We start from the raw sequence: 25,486 nt of genomic DNA, 5'->3' as shown, positions 1-25,486 counted from the left end.
TAGAGCCTCTAAATCCAGCTTTATTTGGTGGCAGGAAATGGGTGTTATATATAAGAGCATTATTGTTAGGGTGTCATAGAGGCAGGGCCTGCCAAATTTTTCCTGTAAAGGGCTATGTAAAACAGTAAATATTTCTCAGCTTTGTTGATCATAAGGTCAGCTAATCAATTCTGCCATTTGTAGTTTGAAAGCAGTCATAGGCAATATGTAAATAAATAACCGAGGCTATGTTAAAATAAAACTTTATTGGCTGGGCGAGGTGGCTCACGCCTGTAATCCTAACACTCTGAGAAGCCGAGGCGGAAGGGTCGCTCAAGGTCGGGAGTTCAAAACCAGCCTGAGCAAGAGCGAGACCCCATCTCTACTATAAATACAAAGAAATTAATTGGTCAACTGATATATATAGCAAAAATTAGCCGGGCATGGTGGCACATGCTTGTAGTCCCAGCTACTTGGGAGGCTGAGGCAGGATTGCTTGAGCTTAGTAGTTTGAGGTTGCTGTGAGCTAGGCTGATGCCACAGCACTCACTCTAGCCTGGGCAACAAAGAGAGACTCTGTCTCAAAAAAAAAAAAAACCAAAAAACTTTATTGCCAGTACTTCATATGTAGCAGTGTTTCTTAATCATGGCTGCAAGTTGGGATCCCTTGGAAGAATTGCAAACCATAATGCTTGGATTTCTTTTTTCAGAGAATGCAATGTAGTTGGTATACAGTTTGGTTTGAATGTTGAAATTTTTAAAGGTTCTACAGGTAATTCTATGAATCAAGGTTGAGATCCAAGGAGATAGTGAAATGAGCCTAAAGTGAGTCAGACATAATAGATTTGAAAATCAGTGTGCTACTACTTAACCACACTGATCCATGATCAAATAAAGTTAACCCCTTATCCTCAGTTTCCTCATTAAAATATGGTGTTTATTTTATAGGATTGTTATGAAAATTAAATGACAAACATAAAAGCACAAGAACTCTTATGGTCATCTCAATCCCATTTAAAATTCTGAAAGACTATCGAAGTTATTTTTATATTAGTTTTCCAGTGCTATACTTTGTACCAAAAGATAGATGGTCTTTTTAGTCTCAGCTAGAATTTGTTGTTGTTGTTTGAATACGTATAAAGACTTTCTTCAGCAGACTATATTCCAGTGTATGGTGACTATGATTATTAGGTAGTAATTTTATGTTGAACCAAAATTTGCTTCTCTGTAACTTCTTGAACACTTGACCTCAAGTGGTCCTTCCACCTCGGCCTCCCAAAATGTTAGGGTTACAGACACGAGCCACCTCATCAGGCCTGTAATTTCTTAATTCTGCCATGTTGAGTAGTGTAATCTAAACCTAACCTCTAGTCTACTTGATAACCCTTCAAATATTAAAAAATTTAAAAGTTCCCACAAAATCCTGTTTTTCTAGGCTAAATGCTGTTCTTTCCACTTTGTGATAAATACACAGAATTGACTCTAACTCTACAAGTTCTGACCAATATAGAATACAGTGGGCCTTTATTTACCAAGGTTAAGGCTTTTCCCAAGGTGGGTAAACTGAAGAGAGGCAGGTTTCATATTTAGGACTGTCCTATGTTAAAACCTTGCAATTAACTTGTAAACTATTAGGTCCCTATCTTTTAAAAAATTAGTCCCTTTTAACTTTAAAACATTTTTATGAACACCTACATCATTGACTATAATTTTCATTGAGAAAATAATGAAAAAAATTTCAGTGAAATAAATGCTCTTGAAGTTCTGTAGCAAACATCTGAAAAATCATAGTGAATTGTTCAGTCTACAATGTTTGGCATATCTGGATTTGTGGATCCCTTGTAGGAACTATGACTTCTCTGGGGTCTTCACCCCACAGTAAACCACAGTTCTAATAATGCAGCATAATATTAATGCTAGTGTTCAGATGCCTCAGAAAGATTGAAAGAGGGAGATACACCCCTCGCTGTCAGGGATTTTATTTAGATCTTTTATCTAACATCTGTTAATTTGACTTACTGCTGGGATTCACTTCAGATCATTTCTCATGAGAATACTTGAAGTCAAAACTCAGAAAAGTCAGAAAATTCTGTCTTGTTTTATTATTGGGGTTGTAAAATAGTTAAAACTGACAGCAAAAATAGAAGTCTGGATAAACAAATAGAAGAAAAAATGGTGTCATTAATGGGTTACTCTAATGTAAAAATTTCAAATTCTTGTCTTGCTGATTTACGATTAGAAAACATGACATTTTATCCAAATAAAGCAGATAAAAATGAGATTAGAAATTAAATTGTAGAAATACAAATAACCAGTGCCTAAATTGTTTTACAAAATACATTCACACATGTTGCATTTAATTAGAAGTTAAGGATTATCCTATTTTTTGATCTCTTAATACTGTAGGCTGATGGAATATAGTTTTTCTGAACCTAGATTTTTGTTTATACCAGTCCTACTTTCAGGTTTTACCTGTTGTAAATAATTGTACCCTGAGTTGTATGCATACATAATTCATTTTGAACAAAGATTTGGAAGTGATAAAATGTGATAAAACAAATTAGCCAAGTACAAGTAATAAATTGTGGAGTTAAGTATGGTTCCCTTAATTAAGTTTTTAATTGGCTCTAATATGCTAAGCAGCCTTACTCAAAAGGGAAAAACAGACCAATTCTACAGGATGACAAACTTTTCCTGGCACTGACTTCTGAAAGGACTTTTTCCAATGGGCTTTTATATAGTTGACAACAAATAGTATAATGGACATTTTCCTTAAGTATTTTCTAGTCAATGCAGCTATAGATTATTTATTTTTTATCATTGACAAAAGCTGCCTTTTTTTCTTAATGCCATATAAGTATTTAGATGTGAGGTGACTTTAGTTGACTAAAAGATAAAATTTAGAGTTCTTTTGTTTTATTTATTTATGTATTTATTTATGAGACAGAGTCTCACTTGTTGCCCAGGCTATAGAGAGTGCCGTTGGCGTCAGCCTAGCTCACAGCAACCTCAAACTCCTGGGCTCAAGCAATCCTCCTGCCTCAGCCTCCCGAATAGCTGGGACTACGGGCATGCGCCACCATGCCCAGCTAATTTTATGTATATATATATATCAGTTGGCCAATTAATTTCTTTGTATTTATAGTAGAGACAGGGTCTCACTCTTGCTGAGGCTGGTCTCGAACTCCTGACCTTGAGCAATCCACCCGCCTCATCCTCCCAGAGTTCTAGGGTTACAGGCGTGAGCCACCACGCACGGCCTAGAGTTCTTTTAAATAACCTAAAAGTTTTTCTGTCTTCTAGACTTCTGATGGGAAAATAGGATTAATACAAATTTACAAATGCTGCAGAACTTAGTTGAACTTGGGCTTAAGCTTTACATTTTTGATTTGTGTAATTGCCTTTTGATTAAAAGCATATATATTGGTTTTTAGAAAAGAATGTTCAAACTAGATAGCTTTAAGGAATCCTAAAGAAATGTATTTGAAGTAATGAATTATTCTAATTACAGATAAACTCTATAATTAGAGTTATCTACTAACCAGCATTTCTGTTCTTTTATGTTTTGGGTGATAACTGGTGTTCAATATTACTTTTGGGCACTGCAGAATCTTGAAATGCTTTCTAAATGATTTTTGGTTTTTTGTTTTATTGTTTGTTTTTGAAGCAGAGTCTCACTCTGTTCCCCGGGCGAGAGTGCTGTGGCGTAAGCCTAGCTCACAGCAACCTCACACTCCTGGGCTCAAGCAATCCTTCTGCCTCAGCCTCCTGAGTAGCTGGGACTACAGGCATGTGACACCATGCCTGGCTAATTTTTTCTATATATTTTTAGTTGGCCAATTTTTTCTATTTATAGTAGAGATGGGCTGGTTTCAAACTCCTGACCTTGGGCTATCCTCCCACCTTGGCCTCCCAGAGTGCTAGGATCACAGGTGTGAGCCACCGTGCCTGGCTCTAAATGATTTTTAATTTTAAAAGGTAAACATTTTTGTGGTTTGAAATTAGGCCATCTGATTTCAGACCTCCCATTGTTTGACTATGCCATATATTTAAAGAACTGTGGAACTTTACTTTGGTAACAGGACTTGGGGGTGTAGACTCAGTTCTGCCACTTAATTAGCCTTGAATATATCCCAGTAACATCACTTGTGGGAAAGAAGTAAAACTATTACCTCCATTCTGAAATCTTAATGGCTTTTAAAAACTCCAATTTTTTTTACTCATTTTTGCAATAAAACCAACTATTTATATTTTTTTACTTCCTTCAATGTGTATATTCATGTTTTTTCCAGAAATACTTATGTTTTGATGATAGGGTGCTACCCCAGGTCCCACTGGGGTGTTGTAGTTATTTTCTAAAATCTGAGAACTTCTGCATTCTACATCTTATCTCAAAGGTTTCATATAATAGATTTATAGAACTAGATTAGTTTTCTATTTCTTAGGGGATTCCAGAGGTTCTGCTAAACCTTCCAGGCCTCCTTTTGGTATGGAATATATATGAAGGATGAGTTATAAGAGAAATAGTTTGTCATCTCTTGTCCCCCCTTCTCTTTTACTTTTGCTCTGCTTATTGTTGCTTTTCTTGCCTGTCTGCCATATTTGGCCCAAAGACGGCTACACAAGTGATTATTACCTGTAAGTTAGAAACCCCTAAGGAATAAAGGCTATTTGGCCAGACTAAAAGTAGGAGCCGAAGAAGCCTTAAGTGGATCAGTTAGAAAAGCATTTTTGTGACCTCTGACTACTGATGATATTAAGTTGTCTAAACTTTGTAAATGTCAACCCCTGAGAGTTTTTGTAAAACTGAAATTTTCGTTTCTGACATATCTTAATATATAGTGTGGTGACCAGATAGTATTGAATTTTCATTTAAAGCTTACTCTTCAGAAAAGTTATGTTGTAACCAAATATCACTTTTCTGGAACTCCAAAATAGCTTTTTACATTATAAGAGGAAATGTTGAAAGCAAAATTTTTATTTAAAACCCAAGAAAGACACTAAGATGTAAGCCAAATAGTGTCAAGATTGAGGGATTCCCTTATCTAGAACTTAGGAATAGTAGAATGGCTGTGGGGTAAAAACATACCCAGTGTAATGTGATAAGTGTTAAAATAAGATTATTTAAGCAGCACGGCAAGGGGGAGGCTCCTAACTGTTCAGAAGAGTTGGATCTTACATAGGAGTTTGCCAGGAGAGGAAGAAGAGCATTCACTAACTGCAATGTGGCAAGAAATTGAAATAAGCAGGTAAAAGAACAGACAGGAATGGGAGTGTAATCGAGAGATGAGTACACTTAACCTTTCTGTTCTTTATCTTCTTTTTTTTTTTTTTTTGTTTTTTTTGAGACAGGGTCTCACTTTCTTGCCCAGGCTAGAGTGAGTGCCATGGCATCAGCCTACCTCACAGCAACCTCAAACTCCTGGGCTCAAGCAATCCTGCTGCCTCGGCCTCCCGAGTAGCTGGGACTACAGGCATGCGCCACCATGCCCGGCTAATTTTTTCTATATATATACATTAGTTGGCTAATTAATTTCTTTGTATTTATAGTAGAGACAGGTCTCACTCTTGCTCAGGCTGGTTACGAACTCCTGGCCTGGCCTTGAGCAAGCCGCCTTCCTCAGCCTCCCAGAGTGCTAGGATTATAGGCATGTGATGTTCTTTTATATTCTTATTCCAGTTTCTTACAACCTTGTCCATAGGTTAGGGCTGTATTTTAACTCTGTGCCATGCTAATAATGCAGACTCTGGGGCAGTGAGGTTTTTAACTAGAGATTTGATCTGTTTATATTTGCATTTAAGACTAAAAATTTGGAGAGCATTGTTCATGGTTTTGGAGTGGGAAATGAACGGGGGAGGTCTGTTAGGGACTATTTGTGGCACAAATAGCCTTTTTGAATAGTGCCAAGAACAGTGGAGCCTAGTTTAGTCAGGGTCACATAGTAGGTAAATTTGGAAGTGAAGGGAAAACAGTTGAGTTTCTGGGCCGCTACAGGAACTGTCAGGGGTTCTTTATATAATACATTTGCAACTGAATTTACTCCCCACTGAAAAGGGAAAACTGAAGAGAAGAAAAATTACACCTGAAACTGTCTTCCAAGAAGAGAAACTTGATGCTGGTATATATTTATGAAAATGAAAGTTGGACAGATCTTACTGGGTCCCTAAAGTTTTTGTACAACCGAGTTTAGCTATTTCTAGAACTTCCATTTCTGATGTCTTTTCTCATTTCATTCTTTTCAAGAGTATTTGTTCTAAGAATATATAGATTATTCTGTATCTGCCTCATGCATGGAATATTGAAAACCAGAAGCAAATGGTCACACAGAACATCCCAACCCCATCTTCTTTTTAATACTTAGTTGTTTTAATTTTTATTTTGTGTTTTTTTTTGGTTACATGGATGAATATATGGTGATGTCTGGGGTTTTAGTGTACCTGTCACCCAAATAGTATACATTGTCCCAGTAGGTAGTTTTTCTTCCCTCCTCCTCATTCCCTTCCTCCCTCCCCTTCTTGAGTTTCCAGTGTCCAGAGGTATGGCCCTGTGTACCTATAGTCCTGTGTGCCACTTTTCAGTGAGAACATGAAGTATCTTGTTTTCCGTTCCTGCATTACTTCACTTAGGATAACAGCCTGTAGTTCCATCCACGTTGCTGCAAAAGACATTATTTCATCCTTTTTTATGGCTTAGTATAGCATAACATGATGTATATGTACCACATTTTCTTTATCCATTTGCAGTCTTGTTTAATTTAGCATTGACAGGCAGGTGCTATACTTCTCCCCAGATGATTTGGAAGGGTTGCTATCCCCCTGTGTTTCAAGTGACCAAAATTAACCTCACTTAATAATGATACGTCGTTTTATATTATATTGTACTCTAATTTACTCAGTTATTTTCATTTACTTATATCACTTGTCGCTGCAACTTCGAAGTGGCTAAGTGTTGCTGCAACTTTGAAGTGGCTAAGTATTGCTACTATTCTCCATATGAAGAAGTCTTTTAATCTCATTCTCTTTTCATTCTTGTTAATCAGATTTTTCAATCCATGGATAAGATATTTTTCAAATTATAATACATGGTTAATCAGAGAAATATAAAATGAATTCTAAAGAGGAGTTGCTTGAAGATAGACAAAAATGTATTGCCGTGAAGAACAATCATAGCTAATAAAAATACCTTGGTACTCTTAAGATTTTGGAGGTAGTTGTATTAATTAAATAAAGGGAGGATAATGAAATGAATGCTCATTTAGCACAGAGTGGAGTTATGGTTCATTTTTGTTCATTTTCAAAAGAAGCATATCAGTTATCACTTGCAAAATAAGTTTGAGTATGCTTCTCCACTCATTCCCAGATTGTGCTGTTTTTTGATTGCCTGATATGTGCTAGGCCCTGAGGCTTGGTGCTCTAAATACATTATCAGGAGGCAGTGTAATACAGTTAAACAGTACAGACCTCTGCCCCTAGCTTGTTTTATTTAACCTTGCCCAGCCTTCATTGATAAAGTTAAGGATAAGAATATCTTACTACTACATAGGGATGTAGTGAAACTTAAATGAGATAATATGTGATAGGACTTACTGCTAGATGCATAAAATCTGGTTTCATTTTGGGAGACTGCTATTCACTGGGGAAGGGCATTTGTAAAAATAGAAGAAATCATTATGTGGCTTATTCTTTACCTCTGGTTATTTGAATATTCCATACCAGATATGTACCTGCTTACCAATCAGAAAAATAACTATCATCTTGTGAAACTAATGTTTTAATAGGTCTTCAAAAAGATCTCTTGCTGTTTACAAAGAAATCTTAGCCCCTTTTTGCTATGTTTAAGTGAAGTGAAAGATTTCCATAGGAAGGTCTTGAATAATTACAATAGCAAGTATATTAAAGTTTGTTTTGTAATCCTATAGTTTAGAGAAAAAGATGACCAAGAGTTGTTATTAAGCTTCCTAATGAAGCAAAATGCATTCCTGAAGTGAATGCCTGGTTGATTGCCGGGTTTCTGTCTCATTCACATCTACATAACTAATAATAAATTGCTAGATGGTTTGGCTGACTTTGGATAAGATACAGCAGTTATTTGATCTGTCAGTTCCTAAGTTAAGCACACTATTGATGAAAGCTTATTGTCAACCTGGGAGAGCAAACCTATGCTGAGGTTTTTTATATCAAGAACCAAGCAGTTGGTGCTTTGCAAAAGAAAGAGTAGAAGGTAGGAAATACCTCTATTAAGAAGTAGCTGAGGAAAGTGCTTTCTTCAAATCACTATAGAATTTTACATAAAAAGAAACCTGTATTTTAGAAATTCATTTGGCAGAATTGTCGTAAGAAATATCTTTTGAACAGACTACACTTCAGAGTAATGGATTTTTTAAAGAAAATTAGTAAAATTGAATAATTTAAATGTCATTTTTTGATTATTGAAATACATTTAACTTTTCTAAGGAAAACAAGCCACTAAATTTCAGTTAAATATTTTTAATTTATATGTTTTAGTTTAATTGTAGAATAAAACACAAATTATTCAAATAACTTTTAATTAAAACTAAACCTTATTTAGTAATACAGGTTGCAAAGGGCATAGTATTTCTGTCAACATTTAATATTTTTAAAGCCTTTGTTTACCATGCAGTGTGATAAACATTGAGAAAAGAAACAGTATCCCTGCTTTCAGAGAATGTACAAAGGAGTCTATATACTGTTCCTTTCACATAAACTACTTGGTTATTCTCCTGACTCAGAACAGGTTTGTTCTAGGTAATAATCTCACATTCTTCTAATTCTGCTTTACAGAGAAGTAAAAGCTAACAACCTAGAATGTCCTTAAGTTTCTGGCTTTAATCTTCTCCTTATATACACAGATTGTGCTGTCTCTTAAATACCCAACCTGTGCTCCCAGATTCCAGACTGCCTAGGAATCCTACACAAATGATAATTCCTTCTCTTTGCTGGTATATCTTCAGTATCTTTAACTTCTTCCATTCTTAATGACTCCTTCCTGTCATTTTACCTTCTAAAAAGAAGCAGTTGTAGAGCTGCATTTCCCAAAACATTGTCTATATTTTTTCTTAATCATCTTCTATTCACAACACAGGCCACTTTTACTCTTTTCTACTTGCCCGACCACAGCTTACCAATATCACTCTCAGTAAGACTACTAGTGATTTTGTAGGTGCCTATGGAATAAAATGAAAGTGATGTACGTTTTCGGTCTTTATCTTGAATCTTAGTCAGAATGGAAAAAGCATACTGCCTTTTCCTTAAATTTTTATATCATTTTCTAACTCATTAAATGCTGGGATTCTTTAATATACTTGTTCAGAGTTTTTCCTTATGGTTTTGTCTTTATGGTTTTATTTACCATCTATATTCTGACAACTCAACATTTTTATTTCCAGCTCAAATACCTTGGTACTAAATTTCTCCACTTGGAAGCTTAAATTAAAAATCATGGTTAGGTAAACTTTTGCGTACTTTCTATGTACTAGGCAAAGAGCTAAGCATTTCACATTTCTCATTTGATTTTTAAGCCCACCCCCACCATTTTTACAGTAAAACAGTCCTCAACATTGAGTATTAGAATCACCTAGAGAGCTATTTGAAAGTTCAGATTGTTGGGCCTGGGTTAAGGCCTGAGAATTTTCATTTTTAGAATTTTTATTTCTATCCCTGATGATACCTAGTACATCGGGATTACACTTTGAGAACCATCACATTAGAAAAGCAAAATAACCTGCTTCACAGCTGGAAAGTGGCAGAGCTGGGATTTGATCCCAGGCAGACCTGAGCTTACCACCACCCTCACCACAAACATATCATACTTCTCTCCTGGGTATGTCATTGTTTATTACTAACCTTCCTATTGCCCCACCCCTCCTCCTGTAGGGTTCCCTAGCTGTCATTAGTATAGGGTAGAAACTTCCCTTGCTCCTGCCCTATACTAATATCCCCCTCCCCACCAATATTCAGTGTGCTACTAAGTCCTATCACTTTTTCTACCCCCACAAACTTTCTGAAATTTATCCACTTTTCTCCCTTTGCCACTGCCATCAACCAAATCAAGGCTTCCTCAGCCCTTGCCTGGATTACTAAAATAGCTTCCTAACTGGTCTCTGTACATCTGCGGTCCCTAACTCCCGGGCCAAGGCCCAGTATTGGTCTGTAACCTATTAGGAAATGAGCTGAGTATCACCACCTGAGCTCTACACCACTTCCCTGCAACCCATGGCACCCCAGCACCCTACCTTGAGTCTGTGGAAAAACTGTCTTCCATGAAACCAGTCCCTCATGCCAAAAATTGAGGACCACTGCCTGTACCTCTTCTTGCTGTTCTTTAATTCATTTGTACAATAGCAGGGATAATTTTTATAAGTCAAATGAAATCTGTATTTAAAATCCTTCTGTCCCCTTTAAAATGAAGGCCAAAATTCTTACCATGGACTATGGGGTCTGTATGACCTATATGCTTACTTGACTGTCATATTATTATTTCAATCATCATATAATTGTGCAGTCCCACTGGCCTGTCAGTATTTCAGTACCAGCTTTATTGATTTTGGATTTTATAACTGCACACTAGAACCATTGATATTTACTATTCCATTGTATGAATATACCACAGTTTATTTGCCCATTGTAAATATTTTTGAATTAACTTATGTGCTAAAAGGTTTTTGTTTTTAATCTTGGGTTTTGAGGTGCCATAGCAGTGAAGGATGGTAATACCAATGATAAGTCTTGAATGGGAGATAGAGGGAAGATAGTTCATCAATGGCATTTTAAAATTGTCTTCCGAAGCATTCTGGGAAGCCCAGGCTTGAGGACACTTGAGATCAGGAATTGGAGACCAGGCTGAGTGAGAGTGAGACTCCATCTCTACTAAAAATAGAAAAAGTTAGCCAGGCATGGTGGCGTGCACCTGTAGTCCCAGTTTCTTTCTCCTCTGAGGCAGGAGGATTGTTTGAGCCCAGAAGTTTGAGGTTGCTGTGAGCTAGGCTGACACCATAGCACTCTAGCCGGTGCAACAGAGTGAGACTCTATCTCAAATAAATAAATAGGTAGGTAATCTTCCAGAACATAAGCCATTTGAGAGTACAAGAGGGTTGTGACATTACCAGTGAGATACTAAGCAGAATGAGTCCTAAAGAGAGTTCAAAGTTTATCCTGAAAGTTGTGGTGAAGTATTGAAAATTTTAAACAAAGATTTTTGTTTTAGGAAGATCTTTCTGACAACATTGTGGGAAATGAGTAAGAGCTGTGAACACTATTTTAGAAACCAGGAGACCAGGAAGCCATTTCACTAGTTCACTAATCCAGGAGAATAGTGATAAGTATCTGAATTAAGGCACTGGGATCGAACAGATTTATAGGAAACTAACAGGTTGAAACCCAAAGTACTCATCTGATTAGCCTCTCCATATCTGTTCCATATTTTAAGATTAGCTCTTAAGAATTGCCTCTTTTCCAAGGTCTTCCCTTACTGTTATAGCTTTACTTGGTCTTCTCTACAAAAGCATCAGTCTTTTTTATACATCTTGTACTTATGAGTTGGAAGTAGCAGGTTATTGTTTGGGTGTCAGGCACCATCATTATAACACTTGGTTTTTACATTATCTAATTAGATTACTACATCAAATCTATGATGTAGATGGATATAAATGAGGAAGCTAAGGCACATGGTTACATAGCCAGTAACAGTACTAGGATTGGCATTTAAGTCACCCTTGCTCCACAACCCATTCCAGATCAGTATATTGTACTTTGTGTTTTCCATGCGTACCTATTCTTACAGTTGAAAACCGTGTCTTGTGCCTTGTGGTGTTGAGCACATGGATAATTCAGTATTTACAGATAATCCTTTTATTCTGTATAAGAAGCAATCCCAGGAAGATTAGTGTTTTGGGTGGTAGCTGTGGTATGGTTTGTAAATAAATCATTCTGTCTCTTTTTCAGATTTGGATGGTGCTCTACTCTCAGGGCCTGATGGTGATAGGAATGTGAATGCAAATTTACCAGCTGAAGCTGGCTCTAATCAAGACGGAGGTGATGCTGGTAGGTACAGTATGATTTTTAGTAAGAGTACAGGCATCTAAGAGGATTTAACTGTTGATGTGTTATGTGTTTACTGCAGCCTACTATAGCTTCTCTCCCTTAGGGGGAAATATTGTCTGTAAATACTTTGAATCTATGGTAGCTATGTTTATGATGATTTTGGAAACTTGGTAAATGTGAATTGATAGATGTTTTTGGTTTTGTATGTTTGAAGGAGTCATTTACTTAGAGTTTTAAAACTTTTAAATATCAAAGGTAATTAATAGAGCTTATGGCATCCTGCTGGTAAATAGATATGGAATGGGGAATGGTAATTATCAGAATGGTTGACAAGTGTATTTTAATTAGCTTTGCAAAATAATGGTGTGGTTGTTGATGGCTATAGAAAATGTTGACCAGTTCTATGTAATATTAGCTGTATTTTGGGAGAAGCTTGATACATAAGAATCCAATGAGTATGAGTAAAAGGGAAAACCGCTTCTTTACAGAAGAATGCCAGAGTAGTAGAAGAATGAAAGAATTGGAAAAATACGTATTTTTAATCCCCCACAGGAAATAAGATCATCAGTGGATATTAAGCCAGTGTTAATGGACTTGTCCCACTATGATTGGGTAAAAGGAATAGCATATCCACATGGACTCAGTATCATCCCACAGATTATTTCCCATTAACAAGGGGGAAATGGTATCTTGGAGCTATGAGGAACATTATCATAACCAAGTAATTAAACTTAATATCATCAATAATAGAACAAACTGAAATTAAGTACCAGCTGATGTGATCCACTCTTGCCAGCACACATTACCTATGTAGCATTCCTAAAAATACTTAGAATGATTCTAATCATGGAGGAAAAATGAGATCTACATAAATCCAGTTACATGACCGGTGCTCCAAACTCTAAAATGTTAATATCATTAAAGACAAGTGGGGGAACCATTAGATTGAAAGGCCTAAGGAGATAAACTGAAATGTAGCATGGATTTTTTTTTTTTTTTTTTTGAGACAGAGTCTCGCTTTGTTGTCCAGGCTAGAGTGAGTGCCGTGGCGTCAGCCTAGCTCACAGCAACCTCAAACTCCTGGGCTCAAGCGATCCTTCTGCCTCAGCCTCCCGAGTAGCTGGGACTACAGGCATGCGCCACCATGCCCGGCTAATTTTTTTTATATATATATCAGTTGGCCAATTAATTTCTTTCTATTTATAGTAGAGACGGGGTCTCGCTCTTGCTCAGGCTGGTTTTGAACTCCTGACCTTGAGCAATCCGCCCGCCTCGGCCTCCCAAGAGCTAGGATTACAGGCGTGAGCCACCACGCCCGGCCAAGCATGGATGTTATTAGGTTAAAAAAAATTATTCAACAGGGCATTTTGGGAATTACTGGAAATTTGAATATGTCATTTGTGTTATCCAACCAATGTTTTTTAAATTAATTAAATTTTTACTTATTTTTCTTTATTCTTCTTGTCGCTGTGACACCATCCAGTTTGCAGTTATTCAACCAATTTTAAATTTAGCTTTGGAATTCTTTTCAAAAGTTGATGGATTGGGGGTCCACTAGAGGCACTCCTTACACAAAGCAGCCAGGGCTTGTCAATATAGTATGCACTGACCACAATTAAGCCACAGTTCTGAATCTGCCTTAAGGTGGTTTCCCCTGACTATTGACAAGAATTTACTAAAAAAGTTTGAGATTAATAGTTTGCCGGTCAGATGTGTTGAATTTTGAAGATATTTTGCTTTTATAGAAAATCACTAATAGTGCAAGAGAATTTTGCACTTTCTTTGTTTACAAATCTGGTGCAAGAATCTGTTTAGTAGGGCTGTGTGAATTTATATATAAAATGTTAAATTTAGGCACATACACACTTTCAGTGGAGAATGATCCATATCATTCATTTCATTCTCAGAAGAGTAAGCCTTTGATTTAGAGTCATTTCCTTCAAACGGTACATTTTGATCCATTAGTATTTCTAGAGCTGAGATCAGCCTTTGTCACATGACTTTGACGTCAAAAACTTAAAGTTTTTCCTTAGTTTGCTGTTGTGGAACAGTGTACCCAGAAGCATATTATTGAACAGTAAGCACAATTTTGAAGTAGATCCTTAATGATACTTAAGTGTATTGAATTACAATGACAATAACTTTATTGAGACCACTGTTACAATTCGTATAAGTAATCTCTGCTAATTCTAAGAATTAGGAGAGATGGAGATGTAAGAAATTCAGAGGAAAGCTTGCTTGCTGGCTTTATTTGCCAAATTTAGCAGTGGGGGAGTTGTATACCAACTTCAATGACACTAATGTTAATTTGTGTTAATCCATGGAAGGCTTTCTTAATTTGAATTGTTTTGTATTCCAGATAGTGTTTCTTGCCTGCCACTGTGGATGCATTTTATTATATCTAGATAGTAAACTATCTAGAGGAACATAGAATATCAGATACAAAGAAAATCTCTAATTCTGAATCTTGGATCATCTGTTCATAAACTGTTTTAAGGAAATTTTTGTATCTCCTCATTTTTATTTATAATGAATAATATTTAACTGACTATATTACCACATCTAACATGTTTTATGACATTAATTTTTCAAGTATTTTGAGCAAGTCAACTATCAGATACATTAGCATTTGCTAGATACATTTATTGAGCAAATAATTGGAGGGTGTATATTTTAGACATTACAAATACCGGGTTCAGTGGCTCATGCCTGTAATCCTAGCAGTTGGAAGGCCGAACTAGAAGAATTGAAGTCAGGAGTTCTAGACCAGCCTGAGCAAGAGCAAGATTGCTCTACAAAAAATTGAAAAATTAGCTGGGCATGGTGCCACACACCTGTAGTCCCAGCTATTCGGGAGGCTGAAGCAGGAGGATAACTGGAGCCCAGGAGTTTGAGGTTGCTGTGAGCTATGATGACAAAAATATATTCTAACCCAGGAAACAGAGTGTGACCTTGTCTTAAAAAAAAAAGTGAAACTAAAAGTAGATTCACCTCCACAGGCCACCACCCCCATCGTAGTCACCATCTCATACAGATAGAAATTTTGTCTCACTTAGGATTCTGAAAACTTTGCCCCAAACAGTAATATATCATAGTTAAATTATATATAGTTATAGGTTCAGAGGGCTTTCTTGATACCAAAAAATGGTTTTATATTAAAGTACAGAACAGTTTACATTAGGAGTAAGGATGTGCAGTTTTAAAACACTTTAGAGACCTTTAAACTTCATTGGGTATTAATACTTTCACCAAAGAGGAAATTTTAAGTTCTCTTAATTTTTAAGAGGGACAACATGTCTGGTAAATCTGGGAAAATTAATTCTTAGAAAATCCATTTTGATAAGCATTCTTTTATTAAAACCATGGTGTCCATGGGAGTAAAATAAATTATTTGCTACACGAATAAACCATGCATATATCCTAAAAGAAATGATTCAGGCACAGGAAAGCATAGATGCCTTGAACTGGGAGCCTACTTATCACAGAGGTCAGTCTGTACCAGAAACAAGGCTCCACCAGGTATGGCTTTGTGTAGGATATTGCACGTCTTTGTCTTTTACTGTGAGTGAGATAGGTGGCCTCTGCAGCCTTATGATCAAAGTGATGACCTGTCTCTGAGTTAGTCTTTTTAAAAGAATCTGTGATTGCTATACTAAGAACAGACTCTAAGAAGGCAGCAGCAGAAACTGGGCGACAAGTTAGTGGCTACCGAAAACTATCCAAGGACTAGAGTTGATAGTTGATTGGATCAAGGTGACAATAGCTGTGGAGGATTCTGGATATATTATTGCTAGAAGATTCCTGGTCTAGGGAATTACTTACAAAGTCCAAATGGAATTAAATCCAGAGGAGATAATTCCTGCCCTTGCTAATCTGAAGATCCTCAAGCACATCTGTTATTCTATTTTGAATTCTACCTTCTGGACTTTGTTTTGTGTAAGAGTGGAGTTAGAAAGAGAAGTTTCAATGAACCTTAAGAGTATTTGGTTACTCTTACCCTAATATGTCTAAAACAAGTCTAATAACAAAAGAACTTTAGTCTATTTTTTTCTTAGCAACAGAGTCTCACTCTGCCCAGATTAGAGCACATTGACACGATGATAGCTCACTGTAGCCTCAAACGCCTGGGCTCAAGCAATCCTCTTGCCTTAACCACCTGATTTGGTCCATTTTTCTGTACTTAATAAGATTATGTGATTGTTTTGGATACAATAAGGAGAATATCCCAGTTGACAGCTGTGCTTCAAAGTGATATAGTTATCTCAAGTGATAGAATAGTTAGGAATAGCAACCACGAAGAATTCTGTTTTGAATATGTTTGAAACCCTTAAAAGGGTGATTTCTTGTGGCCATTCCACAATTAGATAATATTCATGGATTTTTTTAAATTTGATTTTTCCTATATTGATTTTATTTTAAATTTGAGTTTTTAAAATTATGATAATAAAGTATGGAGACAACTTTAAACTAAAATGTAGAGTTGACTAGCTTTAAGATGTCCCGTTATGCTCATAAGATATAAATATATTTTCTATTTTCTGACACTAATAAGAGAGCGATCTTTATTACCATTCCTTCAAATCACTTTTTGTTAGGTACTTCACATGATTTCAAGTATGGTTTGATGCCTGGCCCTTCAAGTGATTTCAAGTATGGGTTGATACCAAGTACTTCAAATGACTTCAAGTATGGATTGATAACGGGTGCTTCAAACGATTTCAAGTATGGATTAATGCCAGAATCTTGGCCAAAACAAGAAACTTGGGAAAATGGCAAGTATTAATCAACTAAAAAAATACAGAAATACCAAATACTTTTTAACAATTAAAAGTTTCCATGTTCTGAGTTTTAAAAAATCATGTAGTAGCAGCCGTATGTCAATTGCTGTTTCTAGGGATCCAGGTGGAAGTTGTTTTGATAGCAAGCTTTGTGTTTAACGTATAGTAAGTACTTGCTGCCTTTTTTTTTTTAATTCTCACAGGTGAATCATCTCTAATCATGAACAAGTTAAAATGCCCTCATTGTAGCTATGTAGCCAAATACAGACGAACACTAAAAAGGCACTTGCTCATTCATACAGGAGTGAGATCATTTAGCTGTGATATTTGTGGAAAGCTGTTTACTCGAAGAGAACATGTAAAAAGACATTCCCTGGTAAGTAACTTTAAATACAGTTGATCTTTGAGTTAAACTATATGTATGCCAGTGAAGATTAATGGGATTTTAACAGTTAATTACAAATTTAAGGAAGGTTGATTATTAAGTAAATTGCTTTAAGCAAAGAATGTGAATTCAACTGAATTTCATACAGAAAAGCTATGGTATATCCACTCACTATTAAAAAATGGTTCAATTTGAGTGGTTCAAATGCATTCTGTTTTCTATACTATCCTTATTGAATTTTTCCCCCTTTCAATCAGGTGCATAAAAAGGATAAAAAATACAAATGTATGGTGTGTAAGAAGATCTTCATGTTAGCAGCCAGTGTTGGAATCAGACATGGATCTCGACGCTATGGTGTTTGTGTAGACTGTGCAGATAAATCACAGCCAGGAGGGCAAGAAGGTGTAGATCAGGGACAGGATACAGAATTCCCTCGGGATGAAGAATATGAGGAGAATGAAGTAGGAGAAGCTGATGAAGAGCTGGTTGATGATGGAGAAGATCAGAATGAAGCATCTCGATGGGATGAATCAGGAGATGTTTGTATGTCTCTAGATGATTAACTGACCTACTATACTCCTCAAGAATGCTGCATTTGGACTTAATATGAATCGACAATTTGGATTGTTGAACTTGAAGGCTTGCAAAATATGGTACATGCTGGATGGTAGTTATGTTGCTGTGAAAACTGTAGGGTCAAAGCCTTATAGCAAAAATTTTTTTTATATTTGCACAGGACTGTACAGCAAACAACCATGTGGTTGGATTACATGGAGTCCCCACATATTCAGTCAGTTATCAAAGTAAAATATTTTTTATTTATAGGATATACAGTAACTATTTGGGTCCTATGAAAATATATTGCCTGTCCTTATAGAGCTTACATTCATGTGCTACTTCAACATGAATGAAGAAAATCCAAGTACAGTGACAGTTGACCCAATAACTCTGTCCATCAAACCACTCAGGCTAGTTTGTACTAGTAGAGTTTTGTTTCTATTTTTATTTTTATTAATTTTATTTTTTTTAATACAGATTTTCAGTGAGGGGCTTTTTCAACCCCATTGGTTCTATTTTCTTGTATTTTTCCATTTTAATTTGCTTCGTAACTTAAACCAAGTCTCTTCTAGTCTTAGGTATTATTTCTCAATTTTGTGCTGATGGGCATGTTTATAAGAACTGGAGAGATAATTTATTGGAATGAACTAACTGACTTCCCCCATCTCCCCTTTCCTTTTTGACATGAATTTTACTACACAAATGAAGAATGATGTTGCAGAGTTACCGTGGTGAAAAGTTGACAAAAACCACTAAAATGATTATGATTTAGAAGTAACTTTCTCTTGCTGCTCTAATCTGATAAATGGTTATATATAATGTTTTCTGACATGGTATTTGGTTTTGGGTATCTGTTACTTTGGCATTATTCTTGTTTGCCTCTTTATTTTTGCCAGTGTACTATACCTCAGTCCTATTTTGAAAGACCTAATCGAAAGAAAAGTCATAGAAATAATAAGTAAAATGATTTGTTTTATAATTTATCCCCCATGTCCAGTTTGGTTAGTTTGTGTTATGCAATAGAAGTGAAATATCAGGTTTTTATCCCTGTGCCCTTTTTATCATTAAAATTAACACAAAATATGCATTCTCTTTTGTTTCATACTTACTGGGATGTTGAATTTAAAAATTATGATTGATAATTTATTTTTTCATTCTTTAAAGTCACTACACCTATGTACAGTCTTTCTAGTAGTCACCATGATTAAACAGTCTCCAAAAATCTTACAAATAAAATATTGAGAGGCTTTATTCCATTAACTAAATTCTTCAGGGTACAAATGGCGATCCTTAAGTTGAAATGTCAGATTTATTTAGCCTGGTGACAAATGAATTAGCTGATTGTGGAACTCAGCAACATTTCACATATTATAAACATGTATCGAATTTTATCAGGAGCATATTGTATATTCTATGAGGTTGAGGAACATATTTTCAGCTTTCTTTTAAATAAAAATTGAGTATATTTTCCTATTTTATGTCAGGTAACTAAATTATGCTATAGTTGTGTGGGAAAAAATTGCAAAGGTGCTTTGACAGATGTACTCCTTTTGGTATATCTGATCAAAGTTAAAAAGTTGATATGTTTTTTTCAGAGCAAGCGTTATCATTGTCTCTGATTTCAGTAGAATAATGGTTTAATGTTAGACAATGATGTTTCTGCTTGGATAAATCAAAGATAAATTACAGTTACATGGTTAGATACATCTTTTGTCACCTATACTTTATTGTAGTTTCTACATAACTGTAAACCTCAAAGATGAATAGTTTTGGTTTGATTTTTGTTTAAAACTGAAGAGTATATCTTAATGTTCTAGACAAATGAGTAAAAAAATGTATTTCTGGTGAGGTCCAAGGTAGAAATTAGTTGGGCAAAAATACTATGAATGAAAAAGTATTTTAATCGTAAAATGTTCTTTGTGAATATGTAAGTATAGTATAAAGATTTCTTTCATCCCATTTATTCCCTTCCTTTAAAATAAAAACTAGTTTACAATTGGTAGATCTGTCTATATATAAATATATATTAAAGAGCAAAGATATATATCTAAAAAATCACCTAAATCTGCTTTATTAGACTACAGTTCACTTATTGCATAGAAACTGGACTTGGCTTTACATTCTTAATGTACTTTTCCTTTTCCTCAAGATATGAATTTATTCTCTTGAAACTGAATTTTCTTTTACTACTTAAAATCATTTATGTATATCTGGTAAATTATGACCAAATTTTTGTTAGATTGCATACAGTAAATTGAAATACACACTTGGTACACTACGGGATGTTGTGCTTTTGTTTTGGTTTTAGTTGGAAACAAGGTATGATGTAGATGGCTTGTTACTGTTAATTTAAAATATTCTATAATTGTCCATTACCTTCTATGTTGTGTTGTGACAGATTTGGCTATATTTTTAGTCAACTGAAATATAATAATTTGAAAGTTTGTTTTTAGGTAATCCAAAGGAAAAATGTTTATACTCTTGAATATGTTAGCCTCAGCCTATATAAAAATTTCTTTGAAGTAAACATTTTACCAGAAACAGAATTGACAGATTTTTCTACTTGCTGACTGCCTAACTTATTTTGTTTCATGATCTCAAGGGACTTCCTTTTCCCATGTAGATCTTTTTAAAAAATAGTTTTAGTACTAAGGTATACTACTGGACATTTCTATTTTTTTAAGTGTATTCTTTTTCTGACTTACAATTTCAGGAAGTTGATAGATACTAAGAACTTTTAATGATTGGTCTCAGAGGTAAAAGTGGAATTACTCATGATTTTATCTGTAGGACTCTGGCAGAATTATGTTACACATTTGGTGAAGTTTTCTCTTGTAATTTATATTTTAAATGAAAAAATATTTTAGAGCTTCTAATTTTAATGAAGGGGAAGAGTATAAACTGTTTCTTATTCACTCTGTAGTAACAGACCCTCTCAAATCAAGATCATGTATTATTTCTTAGAATTCTCAGACAGCTACTTCCATGTGGTCCCCTCTTTGTCATAGTTCTTGGCTCTCACTTTTCTTATTTACTAGATGTTTTGCTAAATTTTAGCACCCTCGCAATTGAGAGCTTAAAAAAAGAAACATTTCAGGAAGGGGAAACTGAACAGTAATGAGTAGCTTTGAAATTCCGGGGAAAAACACTAGCTAGTTTAGGTAGAGCCATCCTGATGGAGAAGAGTGAGCTTAAATGGGTTAATTCATGTAAAGTGCTTAGAACACTGGTACATAATAGGTGCATAATACATCTTAATTGTTTAATAATAGATAAGAACCAAGAGGACAAGAAGAAATGAGAAAAGGAGGAAAAGAGGGAAAAATAGGAAATAAAAGGATTAGGACTTGGAAATTTGTGTTAACACAATATAGTGTAAACAGCCTGGAGATTACTGGAGTAGTATAATGTGAGGAAAAGTGTGAGGGAAAATAGGTTTTAAAAAATCTTAAATTTTTAAAACTTAAGTTTTATATTTCTAGGATTTTCTGAACATAGCATGACAGATTTAGATCCATTTTTCTGAATGATTCCAAAAGCTACCAATTTTATTTGTGTGCCCACACTTGCCGCTGTGCTATATACATTATTTTATCTAATCCTCTATAAGGTAGGTGCTAATTATCTCCATTTTATAGATGAAGAAAGGCTGTGAAATTCAGAAACTTGGCTAATTTAATGCAGCCATGATAGAGCTGGGATTTGACCAGGTCTGATTCTGAAACCCATGCTCTTTCTTGAAGGCTCCGTTGCTGCCTCATTAAACAACTCTTTTGTAGAATTTCAGCTCTTTAAAGGAGTCTGTCTGTGGAGATTTATATTTTTCCTATAAAGCAGCTATGTTAGGAATTTTGGTCCTTCCTCCCCTAACAAATGTCCTTACTACCTTTTCCTCTTGTCACTTTGACTTTAAGAAGACACAACCTCAGTGTAGCACATGCTATTATTAATCAGCTGTGGCATTTTGATTTTTAAAAGGATGGTTTTTATCTGAGAAACAAACCCCAGTTTTTGTGCCGTTCAGTCACCCAGATCCTTAAACTTAACTATGGTACATGATATACTCGTTAGAACTAACAAACAGGTGTTTTCTTAGTCACATTAGGATTTAAAATGGAAAGTTTTTTTCCTGCTGTATCCCTGCTTTCAAGTGAAATTAATTCTAGGTAGTTTAAAATGTGTTAGGGATAAGCACACTTTAAAAGACATTTCTAGCCCTGAATTTTATGACAGTGGGTACTTAAATTTGGAGTACACTAGCTATTGAGAACAATATTTTGGGTTGTAGAGAGGGATGGTTGAGGCCATTATGAAATGGGAGAATCAGCATTTTAAACACTGTAAACATAAAAGAACACTTTCTTCTGCCTGCTGTTTGTAAAAGCTCTTTGGGAAGATCTTTTACGAAGACCAATTTTTTTTAATGTAAATTACCTACCTAATATAAGTGTCCTAAGACATGTATGTAAACTTCCGAAACTGTTTTGTCTGTGTATTTAGAAAATACACAAGAATATCAAACCTAAAAATATAAACTTGTGAGCACTAAACTGCTTCTGGCTTTGTGAATTTTATTGACTCTTGACATTCAATTCAGATTTCTTTGCCAACTGCACTAATTTATTAAGACTAATTGGGGTAGGGGGAACACCTTTGTAAACTTATGTAAAATCCAGATACCTTTGTACTTAAGGTTTACAAGCTTGAATAATAGAATATTATGAGGGTTTTTTTGTATGTTTTTATTTGAAAGTACATAAATGATGAACTACCTCCTAGTAACCCTGCTTTGATTAATTAATAGCAGTTGCCAGGCGAGGTAGCTCCAGCCTGAAATCCCAGTCACTCCTGAGGCTGAAGCAGGAGGATCCCTTGAGCCCAGGAGTTGAAGGCTGCAGTGAGTTATGGTTGCACCACTGCACTCCAACCTGGGTGGCAGACCGAGATTGTATCTCTTTACAAAAAAAATAAATAATAATTTGTAATCTAAGTATCTTTCATCTTTCTTTAATTTTATGATTCCCTATAGGTTTTAGGAAACATTATAAAAAACAATTCCTCTGAATTCCCATATAATTTACCCTCGTGCATAATCTTGGGGAAATGGGTTGAAAAGTAAAGGTAAACCGCTTCATCCCATGTTTACGGTATATTTGTGGATTTATTGATCACAAGTAAATACCTAATATATTCTTTGAACCTTTATATTAATATAGATAATATAGTTAACTAGTTTTTTAGGTTTTTTTAAAAACTTAGAACAAAGGAAATTATAAAATGGCCACATACTCAGGTTTTATTAAGAAATGGGAGGTTTTAAAGAAAGGCAAAGTAAAGAGGGTACCCACATAGCATTATCTCTAAACATGTAAAGAACTGTCCTGTGGCAGAAGAATTAAGACATTCTATGCAGTTCTAACAGGTAATGATTGGGACCACTTGGCTCAAGATTAAAAAGCAGTTTTAAAATACCCAAAGATGAAATGGGGTTGCTTCAGGAAAAAATCTGAATCTCCTACCACTGGAGATATTCTGCGTAAAGTGAAGATTATCTGACAATCATTGTGGCTGAGGGAATATTGACCAAACTTCCCTATTTCAGAGTTGGTTTTTTTCCCCAAATGTTGGGATCATAGTTATCAACTTCTTTTGCTTGGTAAACAGAAGATAATCGATAAGATTATGAATAAATACTTGAAGGATATTTTCACACTAAAAAGACAAAATTTAGAAAAGACATCAAGCTTAGCTTAATGGAAAAAATTGCTATTTGAGCCTTTTTTCTTTTTTACTGCAAATCATCACAGACCAGTGTTTGTGAGTTGGTGTAGGAAATTGAATTATTGGATGTATGATTAAACAAGAAAAATAAAGCTACTTCAGAACTTAGTCTGTACTATAACTTTCTGAAATTTGAATTAAGGAAATAAACTGCAGGAAATCTACCATACCTGCTATCAATACTGCCCTGTTGTCAACCAGATTTTATTTTTTCCCACCATGACCAATCTTACGTTTGGCAATAAGAAAATGCTAATCTTCCAAATGTAGTAAGGTATGTGTCAGAATCTTAGTGAAAGCTAAGCACAAGACAATCTTCTTGGCACATATCCCAATACTTGGTGAGAGTAATTAATACATTAAATGGTTTCAAGATAATTGTAGAATTACTTAGGTTGAAAGAGCCCTTAAGAGACTAATGAAGCATACCCAGAGAGGCTACTACAATGATTACAGTCAATTTTAGGACCGTGGACTTCTGAACTGCCATTTCAGTATTAATTTCCCTGTATCAAACTGGTTACCAGTGTTTGAGGTTAGGGAAAACTTTAATTAGAAGTGCACTCAAATGCATTGTTTGGCATATAGTTTGAGCTCAAAAATATTTGCTCAATAAGTAAAGGCATTAGCAGCTTTAAGGATTTTGTCTGTTGCTGTCATATGGCATGTAGCTGTCGAGCCAATTGTCATTTACGGGTATTCTGTGTTGCTGACCACTCCGATATATGGAGCCACACTGAGCCTTTGGGACCCTTTCCCCTGATAACATACCCTAACAGGCGACTGTACCGCAAGATGACTTAATGACCAAATCCAACCTCTATAGCAAATATTGCTGTAGAGATGTCAATGCAAAAGTAGCCTTTCGTGACCTTTCATTTTTTACTTTAAACCATCTCCATAACTCAAGATACTTAGAAGTATCAACCATTTACTACAGAGTATTTGTTTTAAATTAATGACTGGCATAGCTACCACTAACATCTAAATGCCTAACATTCTGTCTGTGCAGAAAAAAACAAGGAGAAAAGCCCTGTTTGAGTTGTGATGTAGTCTAGAGTGCAACAGTGCAGCAATAAATATATTTAAGATCTGATGTTTAGTTGCCAATATGATTTTTGTATTTGTGAACAAGCAGATTGGCATCTGTATTTTTCCATATAAAAGATATGTATATTCATGTGAAAGATTATGTGGAGCTCAGTACCTCTGTCTACCTGTCTCCTAGTTGAGCTATCACCTTGGATTTTTTGTAGCACCTCTGGATTCCTGAACTGGGATGCTAAAGAGCAGAGAATGCAGAAATTTGATCAGCCCCCAAGAGTACTTACTAGTCTAGGGCCATGTCTAGGGCCCTATTATTTATAGCAAAGAAAATGTGAAGAAATTATTTTAGGACTTTACCTAAAGTCTAGAATTTTATATATGGAGGTATGATTTTTCTTTAATTGGTAGTCCCAAATTTGTCCCCTATTTATTTTATTATGTCATAGGCTTAAATATGTTTTCTATTAAAATATTCCATTAGACTGAAAGCAATTTTTTGGAACCAGTAATCATTCTAAACTTTTATCCTATTCTTGTCTTTTGAAGATAGCTGACTCTTCGGCATCCTAATCTATATTTGCTGGTCCTTCATTGCTGCCGGTGGCTTATACCACACTCAAATGTGATCCCCTATTTCAGTCTGCAGACTTTTCCTCTGGTCGTATGTGTATTCAACAGATATATGCATATTGAATACCCATTTGTGAGGAAATGGTTAGGCCTTTTGATGGATAACAGGTAATGAGTAGGTTATATACCGTTCTCAGTTATTGTAATAAAAGCCATTTGGGGTAGAAACAGATGCAAAATTAGACAAAACAAGGAACTTTATCAAAATGCCCAGTCAGGCCTGGGTTTAGCTCAGCAGTTCCTTCAACAAAAAAGCCCTTCATTTTGG

The 25,486-nt window shown here is 35.3% G+C and overlaps 1 protein-coding gene across 1 annotated transcript in view; it reads left to right on the top strand.

Moving 5' to 3' along the window:
* ZBTB10 (zinc finger and BTB domain containing 10) overlaps positions 1 to 22,310 on the top strand; it is a 38,595-nt gene extending 16,285 nt beyond the window's left edge. Inside the window, exons 3-6 of the mRNA XM_012740021.3 lie at positions 11,941 to 12,039; positions 16,635 to 16,811; positions 17,021 to 17,193; positions 17,460 to 22,310. Of these exons, the coding sequence (XP_012595475.1) occupies positions 11,941 to 12,039; positions 16,635 to 16,811; positions 17,021 to 17,193; positions 17,460 to 17,765 (755 nt within the window). The 3' untranslated portion in view covers positions 17,766 to 22,310. The remainder of the gene's footprint in view (positions 1 to 11,940; positions 12,040 to 16,634; positions 16,812 to 17,020; positions 17,194 to 17,459) is intronic.
* Positions 22,311 to 25,486: the final 3,176 nt, after the last annotated feature.

Source organism: Microcebus murinus, chromosome 7 (genome assembly GCF_040939455.1).
Source record: "Microcebus murinus isolate Inina chromosome 7, M.murinus_Inina_mat1.0, whole genome shotgun sequence".
Taxonomy (NCBI): Eukaryota; Metazoa; Chordata; class Mammalia; order Primates; family Cheirogaleidae; genus Microcebus; species Microcebus murinus.
The sequence above is the reverse complement of the archived record's forward strand: the minus strand, read 5'-3'. Positions and strand labels throughout refer to the sequence as shown.